Source organism: Sciurus vulgaris, assembly GCF_902686455.1.
Source record: "Sciurus vulgaris genome assembly, chromosome: 3".
Taxonomy (NCBI): Eukaryota; Metazoa; Chordata; class Mammalia; order Rodentia; family Sciuridae; genus Sciurus; species Sciurus vulgaris.
The window spans coordinates 142,484,048-142,499,816 of record NC_136463.1 but is presented as its reverse complement, the minus strand read 5'-3'; the positions used below and the strand labels follow the sequence as shown (position 1 = coordinate 142,499,816).

The 15,769-nt window shown below is 37.2% G+C and overlaps 1 protein-coding gene across 1 annotated transcript in view; it reads left to right on the top strand.

Annotated features, from left to right (window-relative positions):
- The first annotated feature begins 290 nt into the window (after nucleotides 1-290).
- The window catches only part of LOC306655768 (uncharacterized protein), a 136,079-nt gene continuing 120,600 nt past the window's right edge, over nucleotides 291-15,769 (top strand). Inside the window, 1 exon segment of the mRNA XM_079130385.1 lies at nucleotides 291-608. Within this exon segment, the coding sequence (XP_078986511.1) occupies nucleotides 512-608 (97 nt within the window). The 5' untranslated portion in view covers nucleotides 291-511.

Genomic DNA, 15,769 nt, shown 5'->3' with positions numbered 1-15,769 from the left:
TCTCTGTGTCCTTTTTCAACATATAGTGGAAAAATTAAGGGATGTGAGTCCAGGGAAAGTTAGGGAGGGGAGAATAGGATTCTTTCCCTTTAACAGGCTTTCTTTAAAAATAAAAGGAAAGAGAAATAAAAGTTTGTGTCTGTTATTTCGCTCCATCTGTGCTTAAAACATACATGAAATAGGGACAGTTCAAGGCACCAAGAGGCGTGTTCTGATTCGGTTGTTTACCATCAATCAGACGGTTGCTTGGCAGACACTGGATGGTTATGAGCCTGAACAAGCTGAAAGGGGCAGGAAAAGAAGTGGAGGCAGCATTCTTCCTATTTAAAGCTGCATCGCTTGAAAAAAGTTTTCACAGACTGTGCTGGAGCTGGTGCTGAAAAAGGGGGCTTGCTGAGGCTGCCCTGGGGCTGGTGCTGAAAGAAGAGCCCACAGCTGCCTTCATGGTGCTACAATAACCCCAGAATCTACTTTTCGCTCCCAGAAGGACCCACATGTCTAATATTTAGATATGATGGCAAACTGGGTGGAAGCAAGACCTCTCCTCATTCTTACTGTTTTATTAGGGCAATTTGTCTCAATAAAAGCCCAGGAAGAAGGCGAAGATGGTGAGTTTGCCTTTTGCTTTGCTTGCGGTGTTTATTGCTCGGTTTGGGAACAGAGGTGGAATGTTAAGCCTCAGGAAGAGCATGAAGAGGAGGCTTGGTTTTGAAGTTTGAGAAGGGGGCTGTCGGATTTGCACCTGGGAAAGGGGATGTTTGTAAATCCGGAGCAACTATACCTGCCCTCGGAGGGGACACTGCCAACTCCTTCGGGGGAAAGCCTGGAATCGGCTCGTTAGCTCGAGTGTGGGAGTGGGAAGTTAAAAAGACGGTTCTTCAATCGGGGCGCTAAGGGCACTTTGGTTTGCAGAGGTCTGTTCTGTGGGCTGGAGCTTTCAGCGCGAGCAAAAGTCGCAGCAGAAGCTGGGCAGGGTGGAGTCTTTCTGGTACGGAACTTCAGCTGCTTCATAAAATTCTTTGTTTAGAAAAACCCCTGCGGGAACTCCGATAGCTCTGATATTTCTTTGTCTTTGGCTCCCCATTCTTTTCTCTTTACAGACTTAACTTCTTTCCCCGTTTTGTTTGTGATCTTAAAGTCACTCTTGCATACTGAGAGGGAGTCTCCTTTATTTCTCCACGATAGAGAGGCTGATAGAAGCCAGATTTCTTAAACAGTGGTATTTTCCCACCCCACTGACTTGATTAGCAGGACAGCGGTGGTTCCCGGTTGGAAGGCGGAAGGCAGGAAATCAGCCTGCCTTACATATAGCTTATTCGGAGTGGAGTACCTCTAGGGGCATTTCCCCCTCAGACTCAAGCTTTTGTTTTGCTTTTCATTATCTTTTAAAGACAAATCTACTTGTTTGGTTACTGAATTTTTCCCCCTCCATGTGATTTGCATACGTTAGGGTTGGGATATATGGTTAAACAAAACTGCATAACTAACACAGAAGATAAGAACAACTTTAAACTGGTTCCATTGATTATTAAACCCTGAAGTTTCAAATACATGCAATACTCTTCTAATAGGCCCTTACAGAGTTTTCATGACCATGAACATCAAACTCGAGCTTTTAAAACAGCACATGCATCATCCTTTCCTGTTACTGTCTTTCATAATCTCCATATTCATATGTATGTGTGTGTACATGTATGTGTGTGTGCATATATATATGTATATAGATAGATAGCTATGTATTCTTTTTTACTGCTCACTCCTGGGTACTTTTGCTCAGAAGATGTTTGTAAAATGTATTAGAGACCGTAAGTTCTAAGAAAGTTTTAAAAAATGAAAATAAAAATCTGAAGATGACTACTCAACAATCTGCCAGGAGTCCCATAGAGGGGGCACTTTTCTAAAATCTTGGAACTTTTTTATGTTGCTTTTTATGATTCAAAAAATGAGGCAATTTATAAAAAGTAAAAATGCTTGAGTTTCTTTGTAAAGGCATGAAAAACGTGTTATTTGCAGGGGTGGAGAAGGTAATTGAAAAAGAAACTAGAAGTTAGGAAAAGGTCAAACAAATATAGAAAAATTTACAGAAATAGAAACTCTGATTGTGAAATCCCTCACCAAAGTAACCAACTTTAATTAAAAACTTTCAATACAGCTTTCTTTCTTAATTTATATTAAAATTAATCACATTTATAAGATCTGGAAATAATTGAGATTGTGAATAAATAAATGTTTCAAAAAGCATATAAGATAGGCCATATGTTAAAAAAACTTCCTAAATAATTGTAATTACTCTGTAGGTGTTTCTGAAAAATAGGGAGAGTTTATTTTTCCTTAATTATAATTTAAATAGGTGTTAGGAATGTTGATGCTTGGTACAGTGAAGTCCCCAACGCTGAACTACCCCTCTCCCCCAGCATAATCAAACAGCACAGAAGCTGGAATTCCAAACATCAGATTTTATAGAGAAGGGGTGATTTCTTGCTTATGTATTGTAAGTAACAAATGCCTCTGTTTTGGTAATTGACTTATGTTAATATACATGATAAAGAATCAATAGCAAAAAGAATACTTATGGTCTTAATTAAAGATAATACAGAAAATAAAAACTCTGGAGTCCAGTGTATTCCAAACTATTTAACTTATATTGTATGTACTTACCATGCATATTTTAATGCCTATTGCAATACTTTATTTTCCCTGTTCATGCATGTTACAAGCTTAATAAAAGTGTCAGAATTTAGAAACTCCATGTGACTTTTGAGTTTAAGGAAGAGAAAACCAGGTAAATACTTTAAATAAAATAGAGATCTAAGGTATGCCTGCCAAACTAGTGTGTTTTTTCAGAGTTTAGCTTATAACTATGTCACAGTATGACTTTGTGTACAAATATGTTTCCTTGGAAATGTAGAGAACTCTCACTGTTTGTAAGTGCATGTGTATAAGCTTTTATTTTTATGACTTGAAGGTATATTTTACTGTGCTTATTTCCCAGAAATGTAAAACAAGTACAATGCCTGCCTGATAGAAAGACATATGAATAACATAGAAGTAAATAAATAAGTTTTAGGCATTTTAGGCCAAGATGGACTAACTTTTCACTAAAATTTAAGAACTGATTTTATTTTTGTTTAAGTCATATAAAATGAGAAGAAAAAGTTTAAGAGTTGGGCTAACTTTAGTTGAAACTATTGAGTAAAAAAATAAGGGTGTCAAGATGACAAAATCAACTTTCAAGTGTGTGTGTGTGTGTGTGTGTGTGTGTGTGTACAGGGAGGCTTTGGAAGGTTCCACATTTGTTTTTTTGTAAGAGCAAATTCCAGAATGTTTATAGTGAAAATAAAAGTCTAATATCTAGGGAACTATATACATTCTTATTAGAAGTAGGTATACTTAATCTTAGAAAATAATCTTAGATCATTACATTCAACATCGGGTGAGCTATGGAAAGAAGGGATGGTGCAGAGACATAATTGTATTTCCATTATTGTAAACTTCAGTGCTTCCAGTGGCCAGGCAGGCAATATAAACAAATGAAGCAAGTATTTGTACATTAATAGAGGATGATGGAGCTTGTGAAGAATTGAAGATGCATGTCCATTTTAAACATTCAAAATTAATGTTTTCAGAAAGTTTGCATAAGCCAAATAAAATACATCTGTGTGCCAAATTTGGCTCATGGACCATAAATTCACAACACCCAAGTTGCAACCCTACACTGATTCTGTTCCCAAGTCAACTTCTGAGTACTAAGAGAAGAGCAGCTCACAGACCTTTCTATATTATGGTCTCTTGCATTTTTATGGTGTTATATCTGTCATTTATCCCATTATGAAGAAGCAGATGCTTAATACTCAGGAGCGCTTGAATGGTATCATTTTAAAGGAAGTATAATATATGAATACATAGCTTAACATACTTGTTCACTCATAAATTATTTTAAGTTCATGAGTGTTGAAGTAGATATTGTAGATCATGTGGGATATACAGACATGTACAATGGGTGTTTTAATTTGATTCCAACTGTATCTATCAATGTAGTAGTTTAAACCCACCCCCCAAAGTATATGTATATATGAAATATTTTCTTTTGTAAAATAAGCTTTTAAACAGTCAATAAAAGGCTAGTACGTTGGTTCCACAAAATCATCAAGAACTCAAACTTTTCTCTTTCCAATCTTCTGTCCCTAGGGTGTAGTCTTTAATATTTTGGCTGTAGATGGCTGCTAAAGCTCCAGCCATTACATGTACTTTCCAAGCATCTGAATAGAGGAATAGAGGAGAAGAGCTAAAGGCTGTGATCCCTCCTTTTAAAAATCGATACTCTTAAGTCTTTTTAAACTTATAGTTGGCCAGAATTTAATCCTATGGTCACACGAAGCTGTAAGGTAGTCTAGGAAATAAAGCCTTTTAGCTGGGTGGAATTGGCAATGTAGGCCTCTAAATAGAATTCTGCTATACAGGAAGTAAGGAAGAATATTTATTAGGAGGCAACTCTAGTTCTGCCCATGAGCATATACATATGTTGTTGTCCACTTTTATTGGAATAGATCTTGTGGTTTTAATGAACAGAATATAGTTGAGTGGACAGAAGCTCTCTGGTTATTATTCATTACTGAGTGGACTACAAAGCCAAAACATCGGTGCTTGAATTATAGGCTGCCTTTTCTCTGCTTCCTACTTCTCTTCAGATAAATTTAGATGTGTTTAGAACTTTTATCCAAACTAAAGTGAAACTTTATTTTGAAGAGTATACATATGCAGACTTGTAGATTGATAGAGTTAGTGAAATTCTTTGTATTGAACAATGCATAGTATGCTTTAACCATGAATCAGGTTAGTTGGTAAGCAAGCCACAGATCAGTGTTAAGTTGACTGCATAACTGGAGATTTTGTTACCAATATAAGTTCTTGTTACCAGTATAGGTTCCGTCTAAACATCCTGATTTAGTAGGTTCATATGTGGGCTAAGAATCTGCATATTTTCAAAGCTCTACAGATAGCTCTGACTCCCATTGGGAACCACCGTATTAAATCTCTGGCTAATATTCTTTTGCTCTGGAGGTAGACCCCCAGGCTTCTATGTTCCAAAGCTATGCACTGAGATTCTGCTGATGTCTCGCTTCCTGGTTTTTCATTTTACTTATAAGGGTGACTGCAGTGTGTAGGTAACCATTGCAAATTCACCATCTTTTCAGGAGATACAACTCAACACCCAAATGCCCCTCGTGGTAGATTAGGTTTACCTTTCTACTCTGCAAAGGAGCCATATTACCAAGTGTGTTTCCAGGTGCATGTATACTTTTTGCTCTCAGCCTTTCCTGTCTCTTCCTCCTCTTCACACCTTCAGCGCTGTCAGACAGTCCTTGCTGTTCATGGTGCTGGTCATTTGAGACATGTGCACAATGCAGAATGAAGGAGGAAGATTTGGTTGGGAAAGCTGGGACTTACAAGTTTGGAATCATGCATATATGATCACAGAATGAAATCTCTCTTAAGCATTCAGCCTGACTCAGGTGAAAGGATCACTCAAGTGTTATCACTGGGCTTTCTGTGGTCTTTGTCAGAGGTTAGAACAGGGACCACCAACTTTTTGAACTGATGTGTTTTGCTCTGAGATCACAACATTGAAAAGTTTAGGTTTACATTTGAGAGCTATAGTAATGGTAGGGGAAAATATTAGAATCATTAATAATTAATTAATCTAAGGTATACATTTGGGCAAGTTGCATAGGGTTATATAAAACAAGTCTATCTTAATAGAGTTAAATGACATGATATTCTGTGGCATCATCTTCTACATGATCTAAACTCTGAAATTGGAAGCTTCCTCAAAGATATGACATGGGACATTCTCAATTACTGATAAATGTGAGGTATTTGAAAAATTTTTTTAACTATAAAAGTTACAGCTTGAAAAAGTTTTCTGAGCTGGAATGGGATTGTTAGGACGATACCGACAATTTAGTTTTCCTTTATGTTTCTGTCCATATAAATTTTATGTATATTTCATCTAAATTTCACATTAGATGGATGAGGTGTCATATTCTATATTTACAAGGCTATTTATTCTTGGTATTTGTATAGGGGGAATAGTCAATTCAGTGGAAATGTTTGCTTTACAGGTATGACCCATATTTTGGCTGCCTTGGTTTTTTTGTGTTTTTTGGGGGGTACCAGGAATCGAACTCAAGGGCACTCCACCACTGAGCCACATCCCCAGCCCTATTTTGTATTTTATTTAGAGATAGGGTCTCACTGAGTTGCTTAGCGCCTCACTTCTGCTGGGGCTGGCTTTAAACTCGCAATCCTCCTGTCTCAGTCTCTTGAACTGCTGGGATTACAGGAGTGCGCCACTGTGCCTGGTTCAGCCTTGGGTTTTTAATTTTATTTTATTGATACATCCACAACTAAACCTTCAAAAGAAGTCAAGATGGTTCCATTTAAAAAAATTTTTTTTAGATGTTGACAGTCCTTTATTTTATTCATTTATTTATATGTGGTGCTGAGAATCGAACCCAGTGCCTCACACATGCTAGGCATGTGCTCTATCACTAAGCCACAACCCCAGCCCCAAGATGGTTTTATTTTATAATGAAAAAATTGTCTAAGGAGTAGTGTGTCAGGGAAATTCCAATAAAGCATTGTTTCTCCTATCTATATCTTGCCTTCTACAGAGAAAACAGTATTGTTAGCAATGTTAATAAATTAACCTTAATAAATGAATGGAACTTGGTCCCTATAACTTTTTGATATAAAGGTAAAAACTATTTACCTTTCTTTTAAAGTTTAGGTTTGGAAAGGAGAGTCTCATCTTCTTTCTTTTTTTTTTTTTTTCTTCTCTATTTGGGATGTCTATTTAATCAGAATTGTGAATTTAGTTTTAAGATAATGATAAATTATATTCTTGATGGAAACACAGCTTTCAATGCAGGACCACAGCCTTGTAGTCTACATAGTTTCACAGGTACAGAAAGCCTTGGTCCAAACTTCACAGAAGAAAACACCTGGGTTCTGGTCATTTTCTATTTAAAAGCTTTGCAACCTGCAGTCTTTTAGCCTCACTGGGCCTTTGCATCCTCACATTGAAAAACAATTTTTTGGGTACCAGGGATTGAACCCAGGGCCACTAAACCACAGAGTCACATCCCCGGCCCTTTTTTATTTTTTATTTTGAGACAGGGCCTTGCTAAGTTGCCTTGTTCTTTAAGTTGCTGAGGCTGGCTTTGTACTTGTGATCCTCCTGCCTCAGCCTCCCGAGCCTCTGGGATTATAGGCCTGTGCCACTGTGCCTGGCTCAGGTTGAAATTGTAAGGAAATAGCACACATTTGTGTCAATCTGATGGAGGATCATTTGGGAAATTTACCCAAAGGAAATTTGAGAGTAACCCAGACACAGAAAGGGATAGGGCAATTTATTTCAGTCATCATTGATATAAACCCTAGTGGTACTTTTTTTTTAAAATTTTCAACAAATTTTCGAATTGTTCTGAAGCACCTTCTGGATTTGTTCTTCGTGCTCCATCTCATTGGGGAACTTGCTGCCCAATCGTGCTCTCTTTTCTCTGTAACTTCAAATGCTCTCTTTTCATTGGCTGTCCCCGCTTCAACTGCTAATAATCTGCTCTCTGCCAGGGCCTGTATGTAGCTCCCACCTATCTTTTTTCTTAGTCCACCTGCTTTAAAGGAGCATTATAGCCATCTGTCTCTGTTTCCCCTGCCCTCACTCTGACTCTTGTGCTCTGGCTTCGGACCCTCCATTCAAGTTGGTCCAGTAAGATGAGGGTTAGCATGTGTGCTCCTCCCGTGGGCCCCTTTCTCCTTATCTCCTCATCTCCTCAGGCCTTTCTCCTCTATTTGGCAGCATTGACTGGTCCAGCCTTCTTGAAACGCTGTTTGCCAAGGATTCTTCCCCACATCCCTGACCCTTCCCTCTCAGTTTCATCCATGGGTTCCTTATCCTCTTTCTTCCCTCAGCACTTTGCTATTCTCGGAGGATTCATTGGTTCATAGTTTCGTTGGTTCTCTCTAGATAAGCTTTTCCTAAGCCATCCTGGACTCTCACACACTGTCAGAGTCTTGCTTAACAGCTAAATGCGGATAAACATCAAATCTCTCCAGTTTTGATTGTTAACATGAATTTCACAAGAATATATCAAATAATTCAGAACCAGATCAAGTTTAGTCTATCCCAAACTCAATTACTAGTCTTCCCTCCAGCCCGGGTCATTTTTCTTTTGTATACCTATTATCAGTAAATGGCAACATCTTCCTATCTGGACGTTCAATCAGTAAATTCTCACCACTCAGCTCTGCAGTTTTACGTGGTAAACATTTCTGAGACCGCTTTACTTCATTTCGACTACAGTGCATTCAGGCCCTCTTCATCAATCACACATATGAATTTACCTCCTTGCCTCTTATGTGGCCACTTCCCATCTGCACATACCCAGATTCCATCTGCTGCTAGTGTAATATATAGCTGAAATCTGATCATGTCTTTACCTTCCTTAAGCCCTTCCCTCACTTCCATAACTTTACAAAACAATAATGTCCCAGCATGTTAATATGGCATAAATGATCGTCCTTGATGTGGCCCATTTCTAGAATTATAGTTACATCATTGGTTGTCATTCTCTGCCTCCAAGTACAGAATTTTTTATAGTGCTCACCTCCCAACACATGCACGGGCGCGCGCGCGCGCGCACACACACACACACACACACACACACACACACACACACACACACTTTTGCTTTTTAAAATGTTTCTCTCCAGATCCTACTCAGAACTAACATTCTCATGAGTTGACCTACTTGTTCCTTGTTTGCCATCTTGCAAAACTCAGTACATTTCCTTACTACATAAACCATATGCTGCTGAGAATGCTTTCTTTCCATGAATCCATTTTACATGTTCCTGCCAGATTTGTCTTTCTAAGTCCTATTTTTATCATGTCACTCCCCAGTTTAATAATTTAATCTGACTTTTCTATTGCATCACACTTAGTACATCATGTTGACATGAACTCTTTGGGTGTCTTTTTTTTTTAAAACCTAAGTATGCCAAAATCATCCAGCTGACTTTCAAGGCTATTTGTGATCTTCTTCACTCTTATCTCAATAACTATTATTATAGTTATTATGGTTACTTAGCACTGTTAATGGTTGTACACCATGTAGTATCCTTTCTTAGATCAGAGCTATTTTTCTTTTTTTACTGTTTCCACATCTAATTTTTGCAATTAGTTACCCCATGCTTCTAATTTCATCTTCTTTTGGCCTCTTGACATTTTCCTTCAAGTTGTATTTCGAACTGCATATTCCCTAATAAATTAGAGGGTTCTAGTTTGTAGTAAATATCCCCTTTCCTTTCAGTGTATGTTAAAGGGTTTAATGTGAGCTGGTGTTAACAGATGCTGTTTCTTGGGAGATAAGGACCATGCCATAAATTTATGCTGTTTAGCTATTCCCTGCATATATGCCAACTGACTATTATTTGTGAAAATCTGAGAAAAATTTTCTCCACAATTCCTGTCATTCAAGTATAAGTGAACACAATTCAGTTTCAGGTTTTGCAAATTTTATTTGCATATTCCTGGACATTTTTCTTGACTTCACTGTCTGGACTTCACTGTGTCTTGACTTCTTCTTCCATAAAATTGTATTAATAATATTTACCTCAAATGTTGATTATGGAGACTTCTGCGTATAAACCATCTTCATGGTAGCATGGCTCCAACAAAAGGATGGGTTTAGTTAATGTTACTACGTATTGTTACATTACTTTTTAATAATAATAGCAGATATAACGAATGCTCATTGGGTTCATTATGAGAACCAAGATGTTAGATATTATAGAAGTAAAGCAACAACTTTTGTTCTCAAAGAGATTAAAGTCTAGTGTAGAGCTCAAATGGAAATTTTATCTACTATTTATTTTGATAGTGTATCAATATAAGTTCTTTTCAATCTTCTTAAAATTTTTGCTGTTTGGATAGAAGGGATATATTGTATTGTCTTGGTTTACTACTGAAAAGAAAAAAAGAAAGTAAAAGCAGAGCCCTATTCCTCCTGGACACTTTTAATGTCCCTGTGCTTTGAAGCATCACAGTCTCTCCTATTTCACGCCCCACATGCCTTTTAGTTCCCTGTGACTGTTCCCAGAATGTGTGCAAGCCAAGCATGACCCACTCCATGTCCCAGTGCTACCTCACACCTGTCTACCAACTCTGTTTCAGAGTTTATTTTATGAAAATATGATAGTCATAAAAGTCTCTATTAAAAATTGGAGGCTTATTTTCCACTCTGCCCTGCTCTGGGCTGCATTCAGAATGAGAGGAATTGCTTCACTGCACAGGGATTTACAAGGCAGCTCCCAGGACTATTTGGATACAGTAGTGGGGGTGACCATCTTTTCCCAGGCTCTGCAGCAAATCTCTTCATTTTCCAAACGCTGTTAATTTACTTCACTCTCTCTACTCCCAGGAGATTCTTGTGAATTGACTCCAGAAAGCAGAAAATGGTGTAGCCTCATGATTTATACACTTTCCTTACTTTGCAGCACTCTGCTTTCTTTTTAGATTTTGCAATTTAAAAAAAATAATGGTGGGTTTAACATGGGAGGAGAGATGCAGGGATAATTTTACCAGATACTTGTAACCATGACATTTAAAATTAAATCTTTGATATTCAATATGACCATTCCAAGGTCATCATCCTTACATTTTCTCATTATGGAATTCTGAAAATATGGACAGTTTCCATACCAAATACATCTTATTTAGAGATTTAGTATTTTCATTTATCTCAAGAACTATTATATGCTTAATTTCTCCTGAGGAGAAAGAATGTATCAGATTCATTTATGCTAGTTTGAAAGTATTTTTAAGCTTTTTCTTTTTCATTCTTTCCAGAGCTTTCTATTGAAGAAACAACAAATTACAGTTTAATTCATAACATCAAGTTTCTTGTGCTATTACCAAATCATGTTTCTCATGCTAGTATTAAATTTTTTAAATTTTTAGCTAGAATTTCTGGTAGGGTGGATTGGTGGAGATAAGGCTAACTGTCTACCATGGGAAGATAAATAGCACAGAAGTTTTTAATTTTCTGTTCTGGTTGTAAACACAAAACCTCTGATATTTCAGCAAAGAAGACTTCTGCTTGCTCTGTGACAGCAGAAGGGCAAGTGAGAGATTCTGATGTAAGAATTTTCATTTACAAGAGACCAAAGTGAAACAATTAGTTCTAAAATGCTAAATGAAAAAATGCATAGCAGGGGCCACTGTGGGCACTTGTGTTTGAGTATCTGGAGGATGACAAACTAAAATTAAATTAGCATATTTTATAATATTGTAGTATATTCAGTATATAAATATAAATATTATGTTTCATACACTTGCACATGGGAGCTGCTCTTGCTAATGGCCAGTTCTAGGAAAGTAATCTTCAAATGGAAGGCTTATTTTAATTTATTCTTTTTTTTTTTAATAAATATACTTTCAACCTCTTTTTTTGTTTGAGGGAAAGGCATTCAGGATTCTGAGGCCATCCTTGGTTTTCTAGGGTCACATGCTGCTGCTGCTCCATCTGGATGTCACCTTCTCAAATTTTGCCTCAAATTACAGACTTTTCCTTCTTGCCTAACCTGTGAAAAAGTACTTATTTGGTATCCACTTCTTTCCTACTCCATAGGGAGCTAATGTACTCCACATGCCCTCTGTAATTATTGCTCCGTGCACAGTTTTAATAACATTACTTCCTTGAAATGTGAGTTCATTTTATGGTAATTTGTCTTTCAGGATCTTTTCCTCAATATTCTCTGGCATCAGCATCAGCTGACCTGGCTCTGGGTGAAAACTCCAGTATCCCAGGGGTGCTCGGCTCACCTGCAGGAGGATGAAATTCCACAGTCATAGATGCTATACACTTGTCCCTGGAGGATTCCACAATCGAAACATGACAATCCCTTCAATTCTATTCTAATAGAAACTGAAACTTGCCTAGTATATTCAAAATTGAAATTTGCTCACCAGATTCCCACTGTTTCTGAAGAGGATAGAATCCTACAATCGCCACATCATCTGTGGCAATCAAAGACACCTATCATGGCCAACTGACCTTTAAGGAGTTGTTCCCAAGTGACAAATTCCCTGGAACCATTTCAGAACTGCTACTTCCATTCCACCTTATTCCACCTCTTCCTTCTCTCCCTGCTTGCAAGGTCGACGTCTTCCCTTTCCTGCTTAGGTGACTTAAAAAGTTTTAAATTTGTATTTTTCTTTCTAAGGACCTTTTAATGGCAAATGTCAAGTTTTACTTGAGTAAAACCTCATGCCTCTGTGGCAATCAGCAGGATGCGGAAGATAGGAGAGAGGGCATAAAAAGCAGTAAGCGAGAGTGTGTAGACAATTCCAGGGGATGACTGGCTCCCATAGCCTCATTGAAATACCCTAAAATGTGAGGCTTTCTGCTAATTTGTTATGACCCTGCCTTTATAATGTCTTGTGAGATTTATCAGAGAATTTCAAGGAATTTGATATCTCTCAATTTTCGCTCTTTGACTTCTATCATTCAAATTCTACCGAAAAGATAGTCATTTTAGATTAAATAAAAGGTGCCAAAATAATACATCTCTTTTTTTGGGGGGGGGCAGCAGCAAAGATACTGTTAATTAGGTCTATGGACAGTGGGAGCAGGATGTTGACTCAGCAGTGAGATTTCCTTTGACCCTGGGAAATTCCTTGAGTTTCCAATCATTGGCATTTAAAAAAGTATTTGCAATTTTTTTCATTTTCTTTCTTGTTTTTTTTTTTTTTTTTTTTTTTTTTTTAAAACAGTTAACAATTCCTTCATTTAGTACTTCTTTTCCATCTACTTTCTAAAAGACATTTGACAAAGCCAGTGTCTTTGGAGTCTCACAGTTGAGTCCTGAGTTTGTCCTTCTAAATTTGTGACTTTGAGCAAGTTACTATCATCTTTGAGATTCAGTTTCTTTGTCTTCATATGGAAGAATTTAACATGCTTGATACTTTAAATGCTTTGTACTTTGTGGGCACCAAGAAATCTTGAGGTTGTTAGTACATTAAGGATGGGTTCCCTGATTGGGCCATTATTGATAATTTCTTTCATAACTGAATTTCCGTAAGACCATTCCCAGTTACCAGGTTTGATAGGAGGAAGGACAGGGGTGCAGTGAATCCCAGCTACTTGCAAAACCAGGGGAAAATGTGTGCAAGGGGGATAACTAGGAAATTTGAAAGAGTGGTAATGAATTCTTACTAATCGCCTGTTTTTTCTTTGCGACAAACCTGTGCTAAACTCTTGATTACTCACAAAGCAAGTCAGAAAAAGCAAACCTGCAAAATTCCTGAAAAGTTACACTTTGGTATTAGGATGCGTTTCACAAGCTTGGCATTATGTATACTCATTTAATTTAATTTTTTTTTGATATAAAGATTTTTTGGTCAATTGTTTGCACTTTGACTCAGACAGAGTTGTTTGAAAAAGGTGGAACCGTGCCCAATACATAAAACCTCTGTTTACTTTTCTGTGCTTATTACGGATGTCATGCTAGACTTACTTGAGCCCGCAGGCAATGCCTTGTGAGGGATGGCGTGCACCTTCCCTGATCGGCCAGTGAGGAGTAGGCAGCTGTGTGAGCTCACTTGGCCTCACTAACTCAACATGGCAAGAGACTCTGGTAGCATGGACCTGAGTCAGATGCCTGGAATGAAGTCCTGACTCTTCCCTTGTAAACTGCTGTAAGTATAATGTACTGCAGCCTTAATTCTCTCACTTATAATACTTTATAGTTTTCTATCTTATAAGTTCAAATAGTTTTGTCAGGTGTAAAACCCTACATAAGAATGCTGTTATTATTTTAGCATCCATTGCTAGGATGTTGCAAAATAAATTTGTTCTTTGAAGTAAATAATCATGTGAATAATTCAAAGGAACATAAGATTCATCATAGTAATTAAAGAAATAAAGCTCTTGATTTTTTAAAAGTTTAAAACCTTGAATTGAGGAAATTAAGATGGCTTTCTTACACAACCTCCTAGAATACCTCCCCAGATCCCAAAACAGGATTTAATTGGAAAAAGTAAGAATAGAGGCTTTGACTTGAGGATAAACAAAACAGATGAAAAAACAAAATGTATTTTTCTAATATAACTGGACACAGACTCTCTATGAGCAAAAATGTAGCTTCCCGGCAGAAGACTGAATCCACTATTGTTATTACTTTTTCCTTATTCATCTCTCCTCAGGAAACCTGTCTCAAAATCAAAGACCAGTGCTGTTTGTGGCATTGTATCTCTTTTCCTTGGGTCAGAAGGTGACTTGGAGCAAGAAGTTGAAACCGGTGACAAATGTCCCCAGCAATCTGAGCCAGGTGTTTAGACAAAGGGCCCATCGTCTCTCAGGCCTGTCTACTTTCTGGTGTATTTTAAGACTCTCTACTTGGGCAGAGAGAAACATGCAGTTAAAGAGATGAGGGCTTCAAGTAAATATACTGTTACTTTCTTTCATGAATGAATTGTTGAAATAATTTTAATGAAAAGCTTCTAAATTAAAACTGGCCCAGGACACAGGAAATCTGCATTCTAATTGCAGCTTTGTCATGGACTAACTTGGTGATTTGGGGGAAGTGACTTCAATTCTCTGGGCCTCAGTTTCTTCCTTTGTAAAACCTATGATATAGTATCCAGGGCCACTTTAAGCTCTGAAAGTCTACGACTATGGAATATTTACATAGATGTACTTCACATAGATCAGATTTGTGTTATAATACTATGGAGAGTCTCATGTTACCTAGTTTGGTAGTTGGAGGAATCATTCATAATGTCTGTGGATAATATATTTATGCACTTTTCAATTAGGATTCAAAGTTTTGATCCATGTTCACAGTTATTTCCCTAAATATAAATTACTTAAGGAGCATAACTTCCAATTCATAACCTTATAAAATGATCTGCTTTTCAGCAAATGCTCCATACAATGTTTCTAGGTAACATAGGTTATGGGAAAAAATCCAAAATAATCTGATATCAAATTTTATAGATTTCAGATTAAGATTGAATTTTCAAATCAGAAAGAAAATGTGTAAATATATCACATGTTACACAATTATAACCATAAAACTTAAAATCCCGAAATGTTTTTTAGAGTAGTAGGGTGTTTAAAGTTCAATATATGCATCCTTGTCCTTATAGTTAAGGAATTTGTCTTTGCGTGGAAACACTACTTATTTTCCCCAATAATCTAATGAACCCATTAAACAACTTCTTTTTCATTCTTAAATTGGTGTTTATTGAGGTATAGTTTGCACTTATTAAAACCCCCTTTTTAGCTGCTCTTGATAAATCTGTATAGGCTGGTAAAGATCATCACAATCAAGACATTTGACACTTCCTTTACTGCAGAGTTCCTTCAAGGCCTTCCTAACTTACCTCGATCTCACCTCTTCAGTCTATTCCTGAAGTTGAATCCACTAAACTTAATTTCACCATCAGCAATACATAATAATGACATAAGAGCAAGAAGAGGAGGAGGAAAAGGAGCCAAGGAAGAAGTATTATGAACAAGTGGTCGCGGACTTTGCCTGAGGAGTAGACCATGGAGCTCCCATACTCTCTTGATACCTTATTTTGCATTTGTTCCTTGTTTTTCATTACAGTGAAATCTGTTGGGCGATGCATATGTAGAACGAATATTTACAAGATATGATTATTCCATTGGCATTTCTTGAGCACAGAACTTTTAGGAGT